Source organism: Crocuta crocuta, unplaced genomic scaffold (assembly GCF_008692635.1).
Source record: "Crocuta crocuta isolate KB4526 unplaced genomic scaffold, BGI_CrCroc_1.0 scaffold97, whole genome shotgun sequence".
NCBI classification, from domain to species: domain Eukaryota; kingdom Metazoa; phylum Chordata; class Mammalia; order Carnivora; family Hyaenidae; genus Crocuta; species Crocuta crocuta.
Genome location: NW_027531999.1, coordinates 1,981,497 through 2,006,214, shown reverse-complemented (window position 1 = coordinate 2,006,214; position 24,718 = coordinate 1,981,497). Strand labels below are relative to the sequence as shown.

General features: G+C 41.5%; 1 protein-coding gene across 2 annotated transcripts in view; it reads left to right on the top strand.

The window, feature by feature from the left end:
• The window catches only part of TPH2 (tryptophan hydroxylase 2), a 100,330-nt gene extending 77,283 nt beyond the window's left edge, over positions 1-23,047 (top strand). For both annotated transcript variants that reach the window (XM_077775229.1, XM_077775230.1), the window contains exons 9-11: positions 13,532-13,627; positions 22,431-22,564; positions 22,696-23,047. In XM_077775229.1, the coding sequence (XP_077631355.1) occupies positions 13,532-13,627; positions 22,431-22,564; positions 22,696-22,870 (405 nt within the window). In that variant the 3' untranslated portion in view covers positions 22,871-23,047. The remainder of the gene's footprint in view (positions 1-13,531; positions 13,628-22,430; positions 22,565-22,695) is intronic.
• The last annotated feature ends 1,671 nt before the right edge of the window (positions 23,048-24,718 follow it).

The following is a 24,718-nucleotide window of genomic DNA, read 5'->3' as shown; positions in this document are numbered from 1 at the left end:
ATATTGTTTGTGCTGGTGAGAGCACATTAAATATGAATTCCTGACTAAACTTTGCAAGTAGATTAAAAGTGATGCTGTTCATTGATACATGCAGCACTCCCTTAATAACTAAAGAAAGCAATAAATTTGGGATTTCGCATCTCGGCTGCTCCTCCTCATGAGTTCAAGTTTCTGAGAATTCAAGCCAGGTGTCTGGAGTCTGGCTGTAAGATGGCTGCATTAACATAAGAGTATGCAAAGAAGCTGTTGGAAGAGTTCCAAAAGAGGTTGTTTGCTCTAGTTTTGATGCATTTTGGATGTGTCTCTGTGTTTGTACACAGGGGTCCTCTGTCAGTGTCTAACTAGCAAGGTTTAAAAGTTCTCTGTAATAAAACATGGAGAGATACCATAAATTGGCATACTTTAGAAACACTTAGATGTTCAGTGCTCACAAAAATGTTTCTGGGGCTGTTCACCTTTTTCTTCCTTAACTCTAATGAAGAAGACTTAGCTCATCCAAGATAAAAACCGAAGCTATAATTGGTGAGAAAGGGGACATTGGATTCTGCTTCTTTGCAAGGGTGTTTTAACAAAGGTGTGACCTTGCTATATCCCTACTAAATATCTTTTCCACAACTCTGGTAGAATCACTTGTGGCCCATTCATTTATTTATTCGGTAAACATTTGCTGAACATCTATTATATGTTCAGGCAGTGGGAATTCAACTGTGAAGCAGGTAGACGGGCTCCTGCTTCTTGGGGACTTAGAGTCTAGTGAGGGGTACACACAAGTGAACAGGGATTTAAATATAACTTGCTAAATGCAGAGTTAGGGAAAGGAGGGCACTTAGGTCAGGTTCAGGATGATCAGAGGTGATTTCGATCAGTGGAGACATTCTCGGCAATCAGATTGTTAATTTTTTATTTGCTGTTACATATGCTTACTGATAGAATAGAGGTTAATACTTTAGGAAACTTTTGCATCTCAGTAGATAGTTTGCATGTCAGAAAGCTCCTTTGATTGAGTTTCAGGAACTGTTGACCTGTAATTAAGCTCATAATCACCTACGCAGAAGGTAATTTCTTTGTAGAAATGACTCTGTAGAATCAGAGCCCTGAGATGGAATGAGTCAGCCATGAAGATATTTGTGATCTTAATCGCCTCAGAACAGGGGACCTTCTTCATATGAGTTACAACTCTTGCCGTAATTGCTTGAGCACTTGATGTGTGTTTATTCATTTAGGTCCCATAATGGCACTTCAAAGTAGGCGAAACTCATATTATCATCCCCTAACACAGTCCCTGGTGTCCACAGAGTGCTGTACACACAATTGGTGCTCAACAGAAATTCGGTGATGAGAGGAGTCCCCATTATATAGATGAATACAAGGAGGTTCAGAAAAGTGAAATGACTTGTCTAAGACCAAAGAGTAAAATAGTGGCAGGGACTGAACTATTAGATTTTCTGGGTCCTGATCTAGTACACCAGACCATTTCTCAGGAGCTTAGGATGTCAGAGCGAAGAGTGAGCAGGTGAGGCAGAGAGACGTGCACTCAGTGTCCTGGAGGCAAATTATTGTTGCAGATGCAGGATTCAGACTAATGTCTGGGGCTGCGGGAGGTGGGGTTTTATATATCTGTATCTATATATATATGCATATATCTATATCTATATATCTGTCTATCTTACGCCTTGCTTAAATTAAAAAAAAAACAAAAGTGTGCATTAACACATCAGGGGCTAGCACATGAACTTCCAGAAGTTCCTAGCTTCTCTTAAAAAGACCAGTGTCTATGGGAGTCAGATTGCCTTTACTGAAGGAGACAACTGGCCAGCGGCTTAGCTATTGTTCTGTTAGAAGGGGTACGTGATCCTGGAAGGAGAAGTTACATTTCATCTTCAGTCAACCGCCTGTCCCCCCTTTATTGATCAGGGGAGTCTGCTGATTAGAGGAAGGGAGAGAGAACTGAGGGATTGGCGCTCTGGGCATGATGTGTTTTGTTTCCTAGGCGAAATTTATTGTAGTCTCAGGTCTCCTGAGCCGGGCTAATTGCAGTGCTCTTTCCCACTTGCAAGACTCAGAAGACGTAGCTTCCTTTAATGCCTGGTTTGTAGTGCATGCCCCTCACTGGCTCCTGATGGGCCTGTGCTGTGTTACTTGATCCTGGGGCCACATAGGAGATGAAGGCACTTAGCCCAGTGCACTCTGTGGAAGGATGGCTGCAGGTGGGCTAGAGGGAGGCCTGTATTTCCTGGCCCAGCTATTAAGAACATGGCATGAACATCAATTCTAGGGGCCTGCAGCATTCAGTCACGGAGAAGAGGGGGCAAACAGTGTGATATGGTGCAGACATCATGGGCTTCATCATAACCAATGCCAGTCTAGCTCTATCACCCCTACACTTGCCCAAGTTACCGAGCCTAAGTCTCAGTTTCCCCAGCTGTAAAATGGAAGGGTTTAAAACTGGCATATAGTAAGATTTCAATAAATGTTAGTTATTCATTGTATTTATTTTATGGATGACCTATGACTCAGAAAGGCTAAATAATTTTCCTAAGGACAGGTAAATGGCAGAGCCTGCCTTTGAACCTTGATCTTTCACTCCAAAGTCAAAGTGCTCAGGCTACCCTGTTATATTATCATAACAGTGCCTGCTTCTCAGAGTTGTGAGCATGATGTAAAGCGCTTAGCACTGGAGTGGAGAGTAGGTTTCAGCAAGGCAGTGGTTAGAGATAGGGTAGCTCAATTGAGCTGAAATGCTAGCTGGAGGTTCAATTACCTATAGACCCTTATGGTGACAGGGACCCCGGTTCACAGGTAAATCTTCTCAGCCCCATTTACACATACAGATGGTTACTGTCGATTCTGAGTGTGAGAGATGATGATAGTAGTGCTGATGGTTAGTGACTAGAAAAGAAACATGACTTCATTAATAAAAACTTAAGATAGAAGGCTGCTTGGTGTGATGGAGTGGCGAGAATGGCTCTCTCCACTAAAAATACCTTTCTCGTCAGTTTTCAGACATATAATTGTCTTCAGGATTCTTGGTCTTGCCAGGAAAGAAATAGGTGAGCAAGTGCAAGCTCTTTAGCCCTAATGTCTGGGAGGGTGTTGCTTTTAGTAATGCAAGGATAAAAATAAAACGACCCTCTAAAGGCAGTGGTGACTGCCCACAGCTTACTTGGGAGTCAGTAAAAATCTCTTTTTCATACTAGCCTCTGAGAGCTGACCTTTAAAATCACCACATCTGGGGAGAATGTGTGATTTGATGCAGAACATTTTAGGACATGCTAAAGGATGAATGGCTGAGAATGTGCTCATCAGTTTTCTTCTCCTTCAAGGAGCTCAGAATTGCTTAGGTTATAAAAGTCAGTTCTTAGTCACTTCAAACCTACAGCATTTGCTTAAGTAGGTCTTCTGTGCAGAGTTGATTAAGCACATATATAAATGGGATGCTGACCCATGTACCTGTTATGAAATGGTGTGTGTGTGTGTGTGTGTGTGTGTGTGTGTGTGTCTATCCTTAGGGTGAAGTTTAACCATTTCAATGTATCTAATTACATAATAAGCCAGTAAAAGGTTGTTTGGAAAAAGATGGGATTGCTTTAGAAAGAGAGCCAAACTATGTGAATTGCTTTGTTATGAAGATGTTATATCGAGACTCTTGTACTACATCTCGGGTCCAAAGAGTAATACTACTGAATATAAAGCCAGCTTTTGATTTGTGAAACTCAAAATAGCTGTAGGTCCAGAAGGCTTCATTAAAAAGAAGCCTATTTGTACTCATAAGACCTGTGAAAGAGCCACAGAATTTTGTGGAAAGCAGCATTGGATGGGTGGTCATCTTACAAAATCATCTCCAGGAGAAAATAGCATCTGTCGGATCTCATGTGTCATCATCTGCTAAGTGAAGGTCTGGGCAGTGATGCAATAGAAGTTCCTTGTGGCTGCTAATTCTGAGCGGTCTGGGCCATGAGGCACTTCAGGGCCTGGATCTATCACAGTTAAACTCCTCCACACCCCAACAATGCACAGTTAGCATTTTCCCCTGGCTAGTCTCCAGTTGGCTACAAGTTTCTGACCTGGCAAACTGAAAAACTTTCCCCCAACGTTTTTGATGAGGATCCAGAAGTCAGAATCAGTGGATCTTCAGAATTACTGCTAGTGATGAAAAAGGCCAGGGGCCACTTAACCCCAGGACTACTGAGCTTCTGCAGGAAGTACCTGCCAATCAATCTTTGGAGGCCTGCCAGTAGGATGGCTCCTCCCTTCCTCACTGGCTTGGAGGGTCATTGGCTCTTGTTGAAGAGATGTCAAGGGACAGATCTATTTCTGAAGCTATCAGTGAAAACTGAATGCATGGCTACTGTAGCAGGGTTTTCATCTTTACAGAAACGTCTATAATATTAGAACATTTGCCGAAGGTAGTAGTTACTGATCTGGAAGATTGGCATTGACCCTGTTGCTCGGCACACTGAAACTCTTCTTGCTTTACCCTTTCTTCCCTCCTTCAATATTTGCTGAGCACCTGCTGCATGTCACCAGGGTGCTGGAGACCAGATATCAAACAACAAGAACAACCAAAATCAGTCAGACCATGTCAGAGCTCCCTGGAGCTCAGAGCCTGTAGAGAGGACAGACAAGAAGACTGGCAATTTCCTCATGGATCCATGAGTGCTATACCAGGAGAGAGGAGAGAGCTGCCTAGGCTGGCAAACCAGCAAGAATTAGGCAAAGGAGCTGGACAAAACCAAGAGCGTTCCATGCAGAGGGAAGGCAGTGTGCAAAGGCCTAAATGGGAAGCTGAAGACAGCATGGTAGTCTGCACAGTTGCGAATAGTTCCCTGAGGAGTGGATGATTGGGAGGCACAGGGTTGAGAGATGAGGCTGGAGAGACAAGGGCTAGGTCATGGAGGGTCTTTTCTGCCATATAGAGAAGTATGGACTTTTACTTTAGGGCAGTGGGATGGTGAAGGTCTGAAACTGGGCCAGCACATAGCTGTTGTGACCTGATGCCTAGTCCTGGGGATGGAGTGTCTTAGAGTGAATTTTGTCAAGGTTTCAGGGATGGGCAAACTGCTTGGGTGGCTCTCCTGCTGAGTGAATGCTGATCACTCCTATTAGTTCATCATAATTCTTTTTTTTAATTTCTTCTTCTTTTTTAAAATAATAATAAAAAATCGTGCACCTGGGTGACTCAGTTGGTTGAGTGTTCGACTTTGGCTCAGGTCATGATCTCGTGATTGTTGGGTTTGAGCCTCGTGTCGGTCTGTATGCTGACAGCTCGGAGCCTGGTGCCTGCTTTGGATTCTGTGTCTCCCTCTCTCTCTCTGCTCCTCCCCTGCTTACACTCTGTCTCTCAAAGATGGATAAAAAACATTAAAAAAAATTCTAAAAAAGATTTAAAAATACCATTAAACCTGATGTAAAAACTAATGACTGTTAAATAAGTCAGATGCCCTTTCTTTGAAAATGCTCACAGATAAGCTAGAGGAGGGACAATAAAACTGAAATGGCCAGAGGCTCTTAAACAAAATCATCCATTTGTTCTTGGAAACAACCAGAAAGATATAGGAAGCAGTAGTTAAGAGACACACAGAAAAATCCCAACTAAAGCCGTGCTGCTGAAAATCGCCTATGTCGATATATTCTTCAATAAAAGTTGTTTTCTGCTGACGCTGTCCCCCCCTACGGATGTTCCTCTTATATTTGATGATCAATTTTCCACAAGGTTTGCTATAATGGTTCCTCAGAGCTTAGGTTTTTACATTTTAATTCATTCAACGGCCGTTCTTAACCTAAGACAATATATGCGGTTCCACAATTCAGGATCATTGTCTTCTAGCTGACAGGATGTTACTCAAATCCCAGCCCTTCTCTTTTTCTCTACTTGTTTTTGTCTGCCTTGGTTTGAGGAGAACCGCTGGCAAAAGAGGCAGTGTCTACTGATTCAAGTGGAGCCTGTGATCTGTACATTCCATCATTTGACTTACTTCTGCCTGCCTTTGATGTTCACTTGGGGTTCCCAGAAGTCATCTCCCTGATGCAGCCCCTTGAAGTTACTCTTTCCAGTAACTCCTAGTCTTCCCAAAGCTCTTCTAATGTCCCATTAATCCTTAAAAGCCTAACACAAACTTCATATTCTTTGTGTTTGAGACAGATAAGCACACTGCAATTTCAAGACAGAGTGAGTTTGTGGGAAGAAAAAAACAGCAATTTATTATTATTATTTTCATATTAATCATGTCTCCCCAGGCATATTGAACATTTCTTTTAAAAAATTTTTCAATGTTTATTTATTTTTGAGGGGGGGAGGGTGGTAGTGAGAATCCCAAGTAGGCTCCATGCTGCCAGCTCAGAGCCCGATGTGAGGCTCGAGTCCATGAACCGTGAGATCATGACCTGAGCCAAAATCAAAAGTCAGACGTGCAATCAACTGAGCCACCCAGGTGTTCCCATATGCACATGTCTTGAGCATAGAGACCACATCTTTACCTACTTGTGTAATCTCAGCTAGAGTTTAGCACGATGGAATTTCGTAAATATAAATTTATAAAATGTAGTTTGATTAAGTTGTCACTTGGCAAGAGCTACACTGAGTTTCATTTGGAGACTCATGCTAAAATATGAGTGTAGAAATCCAGGTGTAGCTACCATTGCACAAGGCATTTGGACAGGAATACTTGGAATCTACGCAGAGACTCGCCCCTGGACCTGTGAGCACGTGAGCAGTGGCTTCCTTTTGCCAGGGGAGACTTTCAGATGTGGTGTGAGTGGCCTGTGGTTACAGAGCATCTGAAGCCCCAAGACTGCAGAAGACCAATGGATTCCAGCTCTAAGTTTCTAGCATTTCTTACGCTTATTTTATACAGGGCTAGCTTGGGCCAGAATAACAAAGCACACACAACCCCCTTTTCTACTGTCTCTTGAAATCTACTCCCTGAGAACTTCCCCAATCAGAACCCTTGCTCTGGGGACAAAGCTTGGAGTAGTCACTGCATCCTGGTGTGATGTGGCTGTACGTGCTACTCTTGGGAGTGTTTGCAGATCAATGGCTGAAGGAACAATAACAAAAATTGGTATCTGGTGATTGGGGGACATTTCAGGGGCATGAGAGGCTCTTCCAAGGCTTAAACAATTCAGTTCCCATTTTGAATTTTGATTCCCAATGGTGATTTGTATTATGTTAACATTTCTATCCAAAAGCTTCCTGCTTAGTTACCGAACCTCATTCCCGGTCCAGTCCTATTGTAATTTGCAATGTAATGGAGATTAAGATTAAGGGAATTTGGGCCAAAGGAGAGAAGATACCTGCTGCTTGTAAACTGAAATGTTGATATAGCTAAAATTCAAACCCCAGAAGCTGGGGTGGGCAGTAGAGGGGTGAGTGAGAGGGGACCTGGGATGGTTCCACCTTTCAACAATTCTTTGTGTGTATTTTGACCTGCTACTTGTTTGAAGTAGGATGGAAAGATGTTAGAGAAAATGCTGTGAAAGCAGGGCCATGAGACACAGAACCCTTTTAGGTTTGTCTTTTATTTATTTATTTATTTTTTGCATTTTTCAGAAGTTCAATCCCTAATGTTAGGAAATCTTTGAGTAACATTCTTCCTTCACCTGTTTGATATGATCTGGGCACCAAATAGAACAGAAGCTTGAAGCACTTGTCGGGGACGGTGTACTGGAGGTCCCAGCTTTATAAACATGATGCCCTATTTGCTAGATTATGAAGAAGTAGTGGTGGGGAGGGTGTGGGGGTTGGAACCTAGAAGGGGCTCAGGCAGTGTGGTGGTGGCAGGGACTTGAGGAGTGCAAGGTTATAGCTGTATACCCATTCTGGAAGGATTTCATTATTTCAACAACAAGAACTGAACGATAGTGGCCCTGAATTCATACATGTACTTGTTGATGAGGAAAGAACACTGGATTTGAAGTTAGGACATGAGCCTGATTCCTAGCTCTGCCTGCCAGGAGCTGTGGAATCTGGGAAAGTCACTTAACTATTGAGTCTCAGTCTTCCCATCTACAAAATGGAAATGTGTAGTAATGACTGCTCTATCTCCAGTTAGTGGTAAGATCACAAGTCTGTAGTCAGGTGACATCTGTGAGAAAACATTTTTAAGCTGAGGCATCTTCTGGTTGAGTTTCCCTTTTACCTTGATGTTCTGGCATCATTGTTTAATTGTTTAGTGATAACTTCAGACATGGAGGTGTTTAGGCTTGTATACTCAAGTATCAAATTTTATATTTCTGTGTTTTTTGAGTTGTTGAGTTTGAATTTTGTGTTTTTTCTCATATGCCTCTTATGTTAGGGTATGGGCTTCAAGCTACATGAGTAAACTTTAGACCATGTACAAGATCAGCGTAAGTGGGATGTAAGTGAGGGCCTGAGACTCTTTTGTATGTAAAGTAAATCAAATTTAGCCTGTAACTTTTTGGTATATTTGGCACATCTCAGGGATTTTCCAAACTCTCTTTGCTAGCCCCTTGCTTTGTGCCTGTGTCCTGGAAGTGTGAATAGTGGAATTCTAGATGTAGAATGATGCATATGATTAGTTTACAATATATACTACCAGTGTGTAAAGATAAAATTTGTAGTGGAGGTGGCAGGGAAAATATATTGCTTACTTCTCCTGTCAGGCATTTGTTATGTGACGTGTGTAAGCCCTTTCCTGGAGAAAATGAAAGACACCCAGGCTTCTTCCTAGATGTTTGTGTGTACCCTTTTAATCCAATTTAAGACTAAAGAATAACTCTCAGAAAGAGGTTATATGGTTATTTCAAGGGGTACAGGGAGTTGGGGGCAGAGGGAGGCCAAAGGACCCTTTAAAAGGGATATTGGAACGGTAAATTTCTTTTCCATCAGAAGTTCTTTGAAAAAGCTGTATTCTTCTTTCATTGGAGTCTGTGTCTTAGCAAAAGTTTCAGGTACCTAACACCAAACAGAATATAGATGTTGCACCGTGTTTTTGCGAATCACCAGGTGGGACCAGTGTATATTTTGTTGGTTTGTTGAGTGACTGTGGCCTTGGTTCCCACAAGTTGCCCTGCAGCCCATTCGGCTAGACCAGAACGATTGCGAGAGTGGTGTACTACCAGCAGTGATCTGAAGATGGCAGCATAGGGTGACCTATCTCCTTTTCCTAAGCACACGCCCAGCCTGGCACATCCAGTAGCTGCCTTCCACAGGAGAGTTTGCATTGCAGCTTGTCACTCAGACTTTTTTCTGCGTAACGACTGTATGTATGTAAATGATTCTGCTTTTCTTCTGTGGAAGAAGTCTGATCTATCATTCCTGTTTTGGTTTTCAGTTAATGATTATATGTAATTATATTCAAATAAAATATTTATAAATAATTACATATAATTAGTGGTATGTAAAATGTGGAATTCATGAACATCAGCTCTGATGAAAGGTACCCTTTAATTTAGGAGGTGATAGTCTTAGTATTATTTGTTTCTGTTTAAAAGACATCAGTGGCCAAGAACCTGCAATTCTCTTTTACAGGTGTTCTTATAAGGTTCAGGGTGGTTTTTTCTTTTTATTTCCTTTCTTTTTTTTTTTCTTCTGTGGGTTTTGTTTTGTTTTGTTTTTGGTTGTTGTTTTTATTTTGCTTTTGCTAATACATAGGATATTCGTTTAGTAGATCTCTAGGGAATATATTATAGATCCACATCTGGAGAGAGTGCTGTGGAAAACAAATTATGTTTTCTTAAAATTTTGGGAAGCAATTAGTTATCCTTGAGATCTGAAAGGTCTCAGGGGGTCATCCAGTTCAACTCTAAGCAGGCTTTGCATTTAAAACCAGACAGAAGAAATGTGCAGCTGTCCCTGCTTCCCCATCAGTGATCATGCCCAGGGCACTCTGTCTTGTGAGATCTCCATGGGTATTGAAAACAGAAAGAGAAAAATTGTTCTGAGTAAGTCCATAATTCAAATTTTGCCAACACCTGAGGCTCCGGTGCATTTTACCATTGCTTTTTTATCTGTTAGTCACACATGGAGCTGCAAATGGAAAATGAACTTCAAGTAAAAAGGTCCAATTTTCTGGAGAGAGGAGGCTGTAGAAGTAGCATATAGGCTTTCCCTGGTTGGGGACAACAGGAAACCAAGGGAAAAGGTAGATAGCGAATGAGCAGATGGAGCTATGTAAGGTCAGAGTTTCTGGAAGGACTCCCAGACGAGGTATGGGGCCAGAGAGCATTCTGAGCGATGGGAAGGAGGATGCACAGTGGCCTTTTCTTTTGAGCTTGCCCTGATTCTAGGAGCACAGGCACCAAAGACACACTGGTAGATTTAGCTTTGAACTTTTAGTTGAGTTGATGTAGACCTTTTAATTCCTGCCTTAAAATAGGTTGGAATGCCAAATCTATGTGAAGCCCATGTGATCGTCACACCAGACTTTCTCAGGGGCTCCCTCAGCCTGTTTTGATTTAGGTCATTTTGTATGCACTGAGACAGCATAAGAAAAATTAAAAATGCTCTTAACAGGCTGACCTAAATGCTCCTATAGCTGGCTCCATATGTGTATTTTGGAGGCTTTTGAACATGACAGCTCTCTCTCTCTCTCTTTTATAAACTCTTCTGTATTCAATGTTAAGGCTTCAAGGCTTTTACATCATGTGCTGTAAATGCAATAGAAATTAGGGAAATCAGCCAAAGACACAGTAAGAAGATACCATGAGATTCCAGTTTTCCTCTTTTAGACTTTCATTTCTCCATTTGTGGTTGTAAGGGGGAATCATGCATCTATTAATCTTTTACCTAAAAACTTTAAATTGTGACAGTTGTCAAGCTCTTTAAAATCTGGAGCTCTAGATCTCTTAAATGTCACCATATAGACTGGTCCTGGGTAAAATCACTTTATCTCCTTAAACTTGAGTTTTCCTTTGGGTGAAACAGGAAGCTGAACGTGCCGGACTCTAATTCTATGACTGTATAATCATTTCTCTTCATTGTGTCCAGGACTGTGTGAAATCTTTTGGAGGATGGAGTTGAGGGCTATCTTTTAGCATTTGATCCTCTTCTCCTGAGGTCTCTGTGATACTGACTTCTCTCAATGCCCTGCCCTCACTGGCCCAAGTCTATTCTAAGTCACCTGCCTCCCTTGCTCCTTGGCTGCCTTTGCCTCCTAACTGGTCTCTCTGCTTCTACCTCTGCCTCCCCCTCCCCCCTACAGTCTGTTCTTTACCCAGCACCAGCACCATCTTCTGAGACTAAATTAGAACATGTCTAGCTCTTGCCTGAAACCCCTCCAATGACTTCCCACTGCCCTTGGAAATATAAATCCGTTCCTGCCTTTGCACCTACCTCCTCTGCTAGGAGTGCTCTTTCCCTAAGATCTTTATACAAAAGGCTGCTTTTCAAGTGGGTTGCAGCTTAAATATCACTCCCTCAGAGATGCCTTCCCTGGCACTTCATCTAAAATAGCCATCTCTTCTGCTTAATACCTGACACATTACATGGATTTATTACATATATAGCATATTCCACCTGGAATTATCCTGTATATTGATTTTTGTTGTTATATCTCATCCTGGCAACAAATAGGCTTCATAGGATCGGGGACTTTGTTGCCTTGTTCATTGCATATCTTTAGCAACTAAAGCAGATTCTGGAATATAACAGGTGCTCAAGGAGTGTTTGTAGAATGGATGAATGAATGAGTGAGTGAATGAAAGAATGAATGTCACGGGCAGAAGAACTACCTGCCAGACAGGTTATAGTCACCTAACTAATTAGAAGCAGGGCCAAGACTAGAACTCAGGCCCCTTCCTGTTTCTCTTTTTTCCAGGTCCTGCTGCCATACAGCAAGCTTGACTTAGAGATAGTTCTCTCATTCCCTACTTATTTATTCACCAAATATTGAGCTCTTATGTTTCAGACACTACTCCATATCAGTAGTTCTCAAGCAGAAGTGATGTTGGTCTCCTGGGAACATTCTTCAATGTCTAAAGATGTTTTTAGCTGTTACAAGTGGGGTGGGGGGTACTAGTGACAGCTGGTTGGTGGAGGTCAAGGGTGTTATCCTCTGTATGTCCTATAATGCACAGGATAGCCTCCCACATTAAGAATTATCTGGCCCGAACTGTCAACAGTGCTGTGGTTGGGACCCTGTTCCAGATGAGCGGATGCTTGCTGTCATGGAGTTTATAGTTTATTGTGTGTGTGTGGGGGGGGGCAGATGACAATGTATATCACATAAAGAAATTAAAGATCATGACAAAAAGGTGGTACAATGGGAAAGAAAGATAAGTCAGAACAGAGTAAGGAGGGCTGGTGGGCATTGTGGGTGATGAGGGGAGGAAGGACTATAATTTTACCCTTTTGGGGAGGTGAATCAGGGAAGGAAGTTTTGCCTTGGGAGGTTTAGCTCCTTGACCTCCAGTGACCAGTGCTTTGGGTTCAGCCCATTCAAGTTCATGGATCATCCTCATGTTTAAAAAATATAAAACCCTTCTGAAGAAAGAGACATCTTAACCTCCACATGAAAATAGAGCAAACTTCTGTGGGTTAGAAATAATTATTATTTTCCACCACTTTGCAGGGGTGTTTAAATTCTCTTTCTCAACACTGTCAGTGCTCTATCATCACTAATGCAGGGCAGTGTTAATTTGATGCAATTTGTATTGCTCACTGTCAACTTCTCACTTTTCTCCCAGAGCAAAAACAGTGTGATTTCAGCCTCTCTCAAAGAGCATCGGGAGATTTTTGGTTGTACAGAGGTTTCTGTCTGTCTAGGTTGGTTTCTTAAACTCAACAGAAACAACTGTAGATTTTAATGTCTTAGGAAAGCTGTAGTAGTTGATGCTGGTAAAACGCAGGTCAGCGAAATGGTTCTTACTATATATGTTTTTATATATGTATCTATACATACATACATGTTTCTATGTGTAGCATTCATAGATATACATTTAAGATCTCACTGAAAAAACCAGGCTAAAATTAGTGGCTTTGGTAATTTGGTAGGTGTGTACTTGCTTTTATGGTCTCCCTCTTGTTTCTGTACCACCGTTCTTTACCAAACATTGGCACCTACTAGGTACTCAACAAATGTTTGTTGAATGAATAAACAAACTGCAAAAATGAGTTTGAGATTACCGGATTCCAAGTTATTTTTCCACATTTGCATGAACTTATTTATGTCAACTGAAACACAACTTGGTAAATGCAGAAGTTTGGTAAATGCAGAAGTGTATTCTTAGGGTGGTATGACTGTGACATAATCATTCATTTCTAAATCTTTAAAAAATTTTTTTTAAATTATTGCCATGTATATAGTTGACTTACGGGGTTTCTGAATCCACCAAGCACAAGACTCTTAGTAATTAATAACTTTTCTGCATACCTTTTACCTAGGGAGGGATTATTAAGCAAGAGAATAGATTTTAACGAACATCTTGATTCAAATGTATTTAAATGGACAGTGCTGAAAGTAGTATGCCCAGTGCACCATTTTATTTTGGGTGCCATTTATTCTATAGAAGTGTTCTTCGCTGGATGTGTGTCCATGTTTGGTTTTTTTTTTTTTCCATTTTTTTCTTTCAGTGCTATTTCTTCACGATCGAGTTTGGCCTTTGCAAGCAAGAAGGGCAACTGCGGGCATATGGAGCAGGACTCCTTTCCTCCATTGGAGAATTGAAGGTATGAAGCTGTGAATGAAAACATCCTTCCTGAGCAAACTGGTTCAAGGTCATGGAAAATATTGATTTGTTTGTCTGAGCAGTTCTACTCATAGGCACCCCATGAATATTTAATACAGAGGATTTGGCACCTCAGATGTGGGTGCTGACCTAACTTTTTGCACCTCTGAAAATGGGTCATGCCTTTCTAGGTGTGTGGTGTGACTCAGATGGACGAGCAGCCATGTGCGCAGATCAACAGAAATGACAAATGTATGCTTGTGTTGGGTAACATATGACTGGCCTAAATTTAGTGCTGAAAAGTGGGCAGCAAGTTAGCAGTAATTGCTTCATTGAAATTTCCTTATAAGGATAGCTTGGCTATTCTCAATTCTGTTATCCTCAGGACTCCCATGGACTCCCTTGAATTTGCTTTCCAAAGGAAATTTGAGAGTATGTTAGCCTCTTTGAAATTAATGTGTTTTAAAACATTTGTGGACATATGCAATTTGGGCAAAAAAGCCAAAATATACCTATGTTGAGAGAGGTAGCTAATGTGTGTAGTGATGCCTAGGGAATGCTATTTTTCTTGCCTTAAAATACAGTAAAATGGTTATTTTTTGTATGGTCCTCTGATCATTTAAATCTTCTTGTTACTTAAGAAGTTCTCTCTATACCGTTGGGGGACAGCAAGTTTTGATGAATTTGGAATGTAGTGTGATGTATTATCTGGAAATGGTACTGAAAATAATCTTTCTTTGATTATCCAGACTAAGATCAGGATAATTGACTATCCTAGAGTTTTTATTTGGAGAATTGATTATCCTTATAGTTGAATAATGATTATTGGAATGTCCTGGTTGTTTATATTCTTTTTTTTTTAATTTTTTTTTAATGTTTTTATTTATTTCTAGGAGAGAGAGAGAGAGACAGTGTGAGCAGGGGAGGGTCAGAGAGAGAGGGAGTCACAGACTGAAACAGGCTCCAGGCTCTGAGCTGGCAGTCAGCACAGAGCCCGACGTGGGGCTCGAACCCACGAACCGCGAGATCATGACCTAAGTGAAAGTTGGACGCTTAACCGACTAAGCCACCCAGGCGCCCCTGTTTATATTCTTGAAAGATACAGTTTACCTGTAGTTTTATTAGGTCCATTTGCTTTATGGTGCCATTCATTCATTAATTCATTCCTCAAACATTTGATTGAACACCTACTATGTGCCATACTGTGTCAGTTTCGGGGATATAAATAATGAAGAAGGAGGAGGAGGAGGAGGAGGTGGGGGGAGAAAGAGCAGGAGAAATAGAAGGAGAAAGAAGAAAGCAAGAAGAATACAGCTACCTCAGTGGACACTTCAATAGACCTAAATTAGTATTGTAGGTGCTTTAAACATATTAACCCACTTAATTCTCATAACAGCTCAATGAGATAAGCAGTGTTATTATCACATATGAGAAAACTGAAGGATAGAGACATTAAGGAACTTCCTTGAGGTCACCCAGCTAGTAAGTGTTGGAGCCAGACCCAAGTCCAGGTAGACGAGGCTCCAGGATTCCACCTATGAACAAGTAGGCTGTCCCTCCTGGGATCCCTGTTATCAGAGAGTTTACTTTCTAGTGCAAGGGAGTAAGCAGCCAATCTGTTAATGCAAACTGTGACCAATGTGCCTGGCACTTACTTGGCCATGCCTGGGAAGGCTCCTGAGGGCCTTGCTGCTCAAGCCGATTCTTGAGGAGTGGAAAGGATGAATAAGGAGAAGATGAGATGCGGGGAAGGGTCAGCAGACAGCAGTGTGTGCTCTCATCAAATCCTGGCCCATTTAGGGAGTTGCCTGAGACTTGGCATGCCTGGAGTAGTTGATAACATTTAACATGACAAAAGCCTGATGTAATGTGGTAATTTATTTTTTACACAAAATTCTCAACAACAACAAAAGCATTTCAGTGCGTGACCAAAGCCCACAGCAATAGCATGATGTCATATTCCTGTAAGACCCATGCCTTCTGTGGAGTGCTTCTTGATTTCCACAGGAAAAAAAGAATTAGAAAACGATGTGGCTCTTGAGCTCCATCTATTTACATTCCCCTCAGAAGGTTTATAAATGACACCAGAAACAAAAGAAACAAATCTCTCTCATTGCCCCAACTTTCGACAGGGCCCTCTAATCGGGTTAATGGGGCATGTATAGGCACCATTGGGGTGAATCTGTTGTTTTTGTTGCTTTTGGTGCAGACAGAAATGTCTGGAAATGGAAATCAGCCAGAGATGTGTACACCGAAGGGCATTGTCTGCCGTGAATCTTGTTCTGGTCCATCACCTCTGGTCATTAGCATTCTTCCATTCTCAAATTTCTACACTTCACCATCCCAGTGATTGCTACTTTGGACCATTTTTACAATTCAGAAATTCTTTCTATGAGAAGTATCTTCTGATTGTTCACAGAGAATACATAACACAGGATGCTCTCCATATCCCCATCCCTCCCCTCATCTCCGCCCCGCTCTGTGCAAATGTCCGGAACCCTCACACAGCTTCTGAGTACTTCTAACTTTTGTTTGCGTGTACAGATGATAATCCTGAACCCGGCGAAGGCGAGCGAAGGTGGGGGAGTGAATCTCTCTATTGATAGCATTGTAATAATTCCTGTGTCAAACACATTTACGATTTTGAATGCAGTTACCTTTTGCGGTGAAATGTTTCTTGTTCTTTTAAACTGCAGCCTGAATATAGGTCCTAGCTAAGTTGTTGGAGGTTTTGGTGCAGTCTTTATCACTTTTACATAAAAATCCATGATTCACCTTCTCTCCTTGAACAGAATACGTTTTAAAATTTGTGCTGTAAGAGGCTGAATTTTCCTGGGTGTAGATGTTGCATTACAGCACCGGTCAAGTACTCCCAAGGGGTGTATCTCTAGTTTGGAGGATAACTTTCATTTTTGCCTCTTATTTTTTCAATGATTACAATGCCTATTTTTTTGACAGACTTTTAAGAGAGAAACAAAATAAATATGTAAAAGGTTGTAAAAGCTGCATCTGAGAACCGCAAGGCTATTTTTTTTAACTTCATCAGTGGTTGTTCCCTCTCTTATCAGTTCTGTGATATACTTTCAGGAATTCCAAAAGTGTGTTTGGGTAGGGTTTTCCATAGCTTCATCACTCTGGGGGGAAGTTAATAATGAGCTAAATCATCTGGAAATCTGACTTTAAAAAAAGGTTTAATGTAGGGTCATCGATTGCTGTTTCCCTACATGTGACCTTCCTGCTTTTTCTCTCTGTCTCAGAATTGACCCTACTATATGTGTCTCCTTTTTAAGTTTATTATTCACTCATTTAGTTACTCATTTTATTCAACAAGCCCAAAATTGGAGGTCTGAGATTTCAAGGAACTTGAAGTTGCGAGTAGTCGCTAGAAGTTCTAAGAAAATGGTTGATCTGGGTCTTTGTTGACTCCAATCCTCATGGAGAAGCAAGAGTGAAGTTTGTCCACAGGCGGTGGGAAGGAGATGATTGCTAATGATGAACTGGCTGAGTCTTATCTCAAAAAGTTATTCCATCTGAAAAGCAAAAGGCACTTTCTCCTTCATTTTTAGGGGAAAGGGTAAAAAGTCTAAGTCTTCATTTCCTTAAAGGCATAGATTAGATACTTCTTATAAACAGCCTTAGCACCTACTGCATAGTCACTGAAATAGTACGTGTAAATCCATCTATTCTGCGTTTCAGGTTTTGACAAAGCTGATGGTTTTTGAAATGTTAATTATTGTTATTATTTTGCCCTAGTTTTAGGCTATCCTTGCACAGTGACGTTATTGTATTGCTTTTTAAAATAAATGTTTGTTTATTTATTTATTTTGAGAGAGAGAGAGATGGAGAGAGAGTGAGAGAGAGAGAATCCTAAGCAGGCTCTGCACTGTTGGTGCAGAGCCCGCCATGAGGCTCGATTTTTACTAACAGTGGTAGTTTCAGGAAAAGGAAGGGCAGGGGAAGGAGGTGGGAGCCATCTCAGCGGGGGAAAGGTGGGAGAACTCTGGAGCCATGAGCACTAACTCTGGTCACAAACAAATCGAAGAGATTGTTTGAGGCGGGAATTTGTTCCCTGAACCTTTCATTCAAACTGATGAAACTTTCAACATCACTGGAGGAAAAAAAAAAAAAAAGGTGTGATGCTGTTATCACCCAGTTGAGCAATAGGAATGTTGATGGCATTTTGTAGCTGGTTAGCAGGGGAGACATTTGAGGAAGTTTAAAAAATACTATATGCATACATACGTATCTACATATACAAATGTATACATTTGCTGTTCTGATAGGGAGCAGAGAGAAGGTGATTGCAGTGTGAGTGTAGAAGTGTTTGCAAATTCTTATTCAGAATCTAGGGCCCAAACTATCTCTAAACCTGATATCACACTTGAGCTTTTTCCCAACTTAAACCAGTCCTAATATAGAGGGTGAGGATCACAGGATTTACATGGAGCATAGTTGAGATAAATAACCTTGTATCTGCAAAGGCAAGTGGCTGGGAGGAAGGAAGATTTTAAACTGATAAACAGGCAGGCAGGCACCGTTGTGTGGTCTAAAACCTGGAAGCCTCATCGCTAGGCTGTGTTCCCTAGTCTGTGGGCTCCGGATGCAGGCAGGAGAAGAGCTGTGTCAATGGTGGTAGGTGTGGCTGCATAGCTATGGACACCAACATCATCTCCAAACTGAAGTGGCAGTAATAACTCAGCACACTGGCGCTTCGCATGTGCCGGGCACAACCTGGGGTCTGGATACTATTAGTAGTCCCATTTTTCAGTCAGATACTGGGCTAGGCTTCCAGAGGTGTAATAACTTGCCCAAAGTCATGTGGAAGCTTTAGGTAACAATTGGGTTCTAGGCAACCTGATGCTGAAAAAAATTTTTTTTCTGTATTTGAAAGGATGGAATGGCAAATAAGCCTTGACTTGTGCACTGAAGTCAATTAATTGCTCATGACTATCTGTGTTGGGAAGGGTGGGAAGGCCATGCCTAGGCCCGTGGGAAAGGCTGCTATGGCCAATTTGTGCTGCTTGAGAGGAGGCGGGAGATGACAGGAGTACAGTGTATCTGCAGGCCCTTTAAATTTTTTTAAAATTTATTTTGGAGAGGGGCGCCTGGGTCAGTTAAGCATCCGACTTTGGCTCAGGTCATGATCTCACAGTCCGTGGGTTTGAGCCCCGCATCAGGCTCTGTGCTGACAGCTTAGAACCTGGAGCCTTCTTCAGATCCTGTGTCTTCCTCTCTCTCTTCCCCTCCCCTGCTCACTCTCTGTCTCTCAAAATAAAATAAAGACATAAAAAATTAAAAAAATTATTTTGGAGAGATAGAGAGAGAGAGCACGTGAGTGGGGGAGAAGGGCAGAGGGACAGAATATAGAGACAATCTTAAGCCCCAGTGCGGGGCTTGATCCCATAGCCACGAGATCATAACCTGAGCCTATATCAAGAGTCAGACATTCAACTGACTGAGCCATCCAGGGACCCCTGTAGACCTCTTTAAAATGATATTGCAAGGAGAACTTTAGAATTCATGAAGATCGGTCTTTTCGGTTTTATCATAGAGGACACTCTGTCCCAACCTGGGGAAGTCTGACTCATTTGATATCATGCCTCTGGACAACTGTGTTTAGGACCCAGGACTCGCAGTTCCCAGTCCTGCACACTTATCTTTAGCACTATTGGTAAATCCAGAGCAGTCCTTCTAGAGAGCATTTCAATGAGAGCAGGTGATTCTCAAGCACTCCTGCACTTTTAAAATGGCTTAAGACAAAGAGACTATCAGCCACATTCTCTCAGCCTTATAAAGCCTCTGTCTGCTGAGGTTGGATTAATTCTTGCAGACCTCAGGATATCAGACTGTTAACACTTTGGGAAGGATTCACCCCAGAGTCCCCCAGGGACAGCAGCAGCATGTTTACAGAGTATCCACTCTGGACATAGAAGGGAGGTCATGGAAGCTGCTTCCTCGAACCATGGCAGCTTAGAGATCGACATGGATAGGAGCTGAGAATCAAACTCAATGAGCTCCACTCCACCCGGCATCAGTGGAGACCTGGATGCTATTTCATGAACTTTGGGCCATACTCTAGGATTCAGAAACAGGAACCTCACAGGCTGCATGCATGTTCCTGGCAGTCATCCCACAGGTAAAGGAGACCACCTACAGGTGTGAGCACCACCTCATTTGTTGGCCTCACTCACTGGTTGCCCCCCAATTCCAGGCTCCTTTCATTCCCCAGGTGGCTAATCCTTGGGTACCACTATCATGCCCGTAATTGTAATAGTCAAGAAGCAGCACTGGTCCCATACCCCATAGATGGAGAGGTCCCCAGTAGGTAATTAGCATATTGGACACAGCAGGCCCCTGAAGATATACTGCATTGTTGAGCGCTTACAATAATCAGCTCCCAGGTTTTCCTTTCATTGTTACATTAGGCAAGTGTGGTATGTCTTCCCTAATGGTCTTTGCCTCAAGTTTTATGCTGTGAATCCACTGACCTTACTTGAAGCCTGGGCCACAGCACCCTGCCCTCTGGGCTTTTTCCTCGCCTACTCTCCTCCCATTTACTAGTTAAAATGATTAAATGGGCTTATCTGAGTATCCAGTGGGATTGTCACATGATAATTTTTTCTAAAACTCCACCGATTTCAGTCTCTGTTATTGTATACATAAATTCTAGAGGCTTCCTTTACACACAGTGGCGGCTGGGTTGCTAATGGCCTATCAAAGCCTTTCAGACCCAAGTTGATGAGTTTCATCTCCTTCTTGTTTTGTATTCACCCAATGAAAAGTCATTGGCTCAGCAGGGATTCCCTGCCTGATGGAGCAGAGGTTTAACTGTTTTCATGGTCTGTTTGGCTACTGCTCTGCTCATGCCCCTGATTGTGAGCATGAGAACATGGAAAGATCAAGGACACTGAATCCGTCACTGTCGTTCCTTACATATGTACTGGTGGGTGAAATAAAAGCCACCTCGAGTACGTGGCTGCAAAGAAAGCCGCTTCTAATTCTGAAAACCACAGCAAGTCAGTAGGAGGTCTGTTCTTTGCAAAGGCACACCAGCTCTCAGAAAAGGACATTTGTTTCTTGAAACTGTGAAGTTGTTTTTAAAAAGTGGACAGAATTATTAGTCACGTGGAACCAAAATCCCCTGATGTTCACGGCACTGGATTGAATCTAGCACAAATGTATTTGCAGGTGTAGTGACCTTCTGCTATAATGAAGTTGCTCTGTGGGCCAAAAAGAATGAATGAGTTCATTCCTGGAGGCCCTCTGCATTCCCTGATTCATATATGCATTGATCTGGGCAGTGCAGCTTTGTGGGAAAGAAAATCGCATGCAGGTGGAACCGCGTGCCCTTTCTCTTGCATGTTAGTCCCTTGGTTTGAATTTGTATTTTCAAACCAGAGCCTTGTTCGTGGAAGGCTGCTGCAAATCATTCCGCGCATTTTGAAATTGTTGGGGAATGTACCAAGAGTTTGAACAGGAAAGATTTTTTCGACATTTCTCCAGGAAACTTTAGCAAGCTACCTCTTGTGTTGAGATGTAGAAAAGTGCTTTGGGTGGAACCCAGAGGCTTGAATGAAGTGTCTTCAGAAATCATCCAGCCCAAACCTCTCATTTACAGTTAAGAAACCAGAAGCACAGAGATGCCCAGGTTACCCAGCTTGACAGTGGTAACATCTGGAGTAGAGCCCATTTTTCTCTTTGTTCAAGGGAGTTTCTGCAGCCCCTTCTCTCACTCTACTTCTCTCCCCCCAATGAATTTACCCTTTAAATTAAGAAAAAGATAGAATCCAGAGGAGTATTTCTCAAAATATAGTTCACAAACACTGGAGTCTGAATCACCTTGGATGCCTTTAAAATGCAGATTCCCAGGATTTATCCAGACCTGCTAAATAAAACTGGGGCCTGGGTATTTGCATTCCATCCCCCCCCCCAAAAAAATCTCCTCTGTCATCCTTATGCACATGAGGTTTGGGAACCATTAATCCAGGGCCTATAAATAGGCTGGTGGCACATGGCAGGAAATGACCACTAACTTTCAGCATCACTGAATGTATCTTGAGAAGACAATTATCCATTGTTTCTTGCTGTTTTCAGTGCCAGTCATGTAGTGAGTTGAATGGAACTAATGATGGTTCAAAGAGTAATTACATTGGCTTCCCTGTTTTCCTAACGTCTTCTCTGTGCATAACTGTAACTATTAATATTAACTCCCTTTTCCCACCCGACAATATTTATCTGCTGTATATTGCTCCGCTGTACTTACTGGAAAGGAAATGAATGCTTAGCAAGTATCCTCAAATATATAAGCCCACTCCAGACTCCGTTGATACACGGTACCTGGCCTCAAAATGTCTCACAATGAGGCCACAAATAGTTCAGTCAGAGTCCCAATTACCTTTCCACGCAGGTAATTATTACTTCTGCCATTTAAGTGAAATTTCAGTACATTGCTTATGGCAATAAATTTAGGACCATATTTATGCTCTTTCCCCGCTTCTATTCATAGCATAGATTTAAAATTCCATTTCTTTTGGGATATAGTTCTGAACTGTCCTTCCATATGAATTTGTCTGATAATACGTAAAATAATACCATAATCTCATTTCCCCCCTCAGCTTCTAACAGACTTAAACAAAACAAAATCCCTAACATGCAAGCTACCCTGCATTTTTAGAGAGTACCATATTTCATGGCAGACCTGAGCAGCTCTGTGGAAATACTGAGCTGTGTTATAGAAATGTCACATCATGGCACTTTGGTAGTCTCATTATGGAGTTTAATGGGTTTTGTGGTATGTTTTACAGCATGCTCTTTCTGACAAGGCATGTGTGAAAGCCTTTGACCCAAAGACAACTTGCTTACAGGAATGCCTTATCACCACTTTCCAGGAAGCGTACTTTGTTTCAGAAAGTTTCGAAGAAGCCAAAGAAAAGATGAGGTAAAGCTTGTGTTTCTTCCGTCTCCAGAATATTACTTCTTATTTTTCTGGCTCTGTTCCTTCCTTCTGTCTGTATCTCCTGTACCAATGAGAGTTGATCACATATCCTTCTATTTCTGTTTATTTTGCAGGGACTTTGCAAAGTCAATTACCCGTCCCTTTTCTGTGTACTTCAATCCCTATACACAGAGTATTGAAATTCTGAAAGACACCAGAAGTATTGAAAATGTGGTGCAGGACCTTCGCAGTGATTTGAACACAGTGTGTGATGCCTTGAACAAAATGAACCAGTATCTGGGGATTTGATGCCTCAGACCATTGTCAATGCCAGCATGGTCTTTTTGGGGGCTTAGCAGCAATTCAGTCAATGTCCTATAACACCAATAACTTTCTGTGTCATGGCTTGGCTAGTGAGCATGCAATCTGTACAATTCTGCATATCTCTATCTGCTTGTAATTTACTGTGTTAATGTGTGAAACACCATAAAGAACCCAATGACAGAAAACCACTCATTGTTTGAAATATTGTAACATGTTTAAATGTCTTAAATAGATTTGACATTCTTGCTTGGTGTCCTTAACCAAGCCGCAGCTATTTAAAATTTGTAACAAATAGTCCTCTTATGATTCTAGCTTATTACCTTTTTTTCCCTCAGATCTGAGCTTTTCTTCTGTGTTCATTAGATAAAATGAGAATAGCAGTGAAACTGTTTCTATTTTCTATAGTATCAGTGTTTCCACAGCATTATTTGAGATAAACCCAGAATTGTGTGAAAACTCCCATCACATTAACAAAAGATTCAGTATTCTGTTTCAAAAATGAAAACTAGTGAGCACACTGGTTGCAATGGTTTTTAGGTTGAATATTTATACAATGTAAAAAAAAAAAAAAGAGAGAGAACATTTTACAAATGGAACATGTAGGTGGCATTGACCGGGTAGAAACTGAGTTGTGGCATGCTTTCCAAAGTATTTTGGAAGAAAAATACTTCCAGAAAGGACATTAGGAAAGACTAAACAGCAGGCAGAAAGTCTTGGGACTATGAATTTTATGCTGGAATAAAGAGAATTACCATGCTTAGGTATTTAACCCATTTCTCTTAGAGAACAATAATATCATAGAGCTTGGGCTTCAAAACTACAGAAATTGGGGCACCTGGGTGGCTCAGTCACTTAAGCATCTGACTTCGGCTCAGGTCATGATCTCATGGTTCGTGGGTTCGAGCCCCGCGTCGGGCTCTGTGCTGACAGCTCAGGGCCTGGAGTCTGCTTCAGATTCTGTGTTTCCCTCTTTCTCTGACACTCCTCTGCTCATGCTCTCTCTCTCTCTCAGAAATAAGTAAAACATTAAAAAAAATTAAAAAAATTTAAAAATGCAGAAATTGAATCTCAGAGAGGTTAAGTGATTTGCCCCAAGCAGCACCGTTAGTTGTGCACTAACATTGACAGCCCATTGCATCTCACTTTTGGATTGCTGAGAAGTTCAACTTGGTGTATTTGTGGGTAGTCAGAGAAGGGGAAACTAATACTTACAAAATTAATGTTTATCACTAAGTACGATTTGGGTTTTGATCAAGGGCTTCCAAGACCATAGATGTTTCCTCTCATGGCCCCAAAACCCAGCCAGATCTCTGCGAGTTTGTCCACTTTGCCCAGAGTTTGGGGCAAATTTGGGCAAATAATGGTGGTGAATCACAAATCTCTATTCATCTTTGCTGTAAGAGGTATAATCAGGTGATTAAGTGAACAAATAAAAAATTGAATGAGTAAATAAATTTCTTCTTCTGATTCTCTCAACAAACACAACCACTGTTCCTCACATTGTACTTTTGTCACGCTGAATGCTGGGTGGACAAAGGAAGGGATGGGAAAAAGAGACAAAAAAGGTGACAAAATGACTTTTAGGTTAGCAATTCTACAATATTTACTTAAGCAATTTCTAAGATGTTCTTGAATACTAAATTGCACGTGATTTCAAACAAATTCATACTCATATGGGTCCATTATGAGTCAGAAATTTTTGAACTAGATGTACTCAGGAAGAACATGAAAAAGAGTGAAAATATGCATCTGAGAGAGGTAAAATGAAAATAAGAGGCTTGAATAGTGATTCCTTAACTACTGAGGATCTTTCATTTCNGCTATGAACATTGG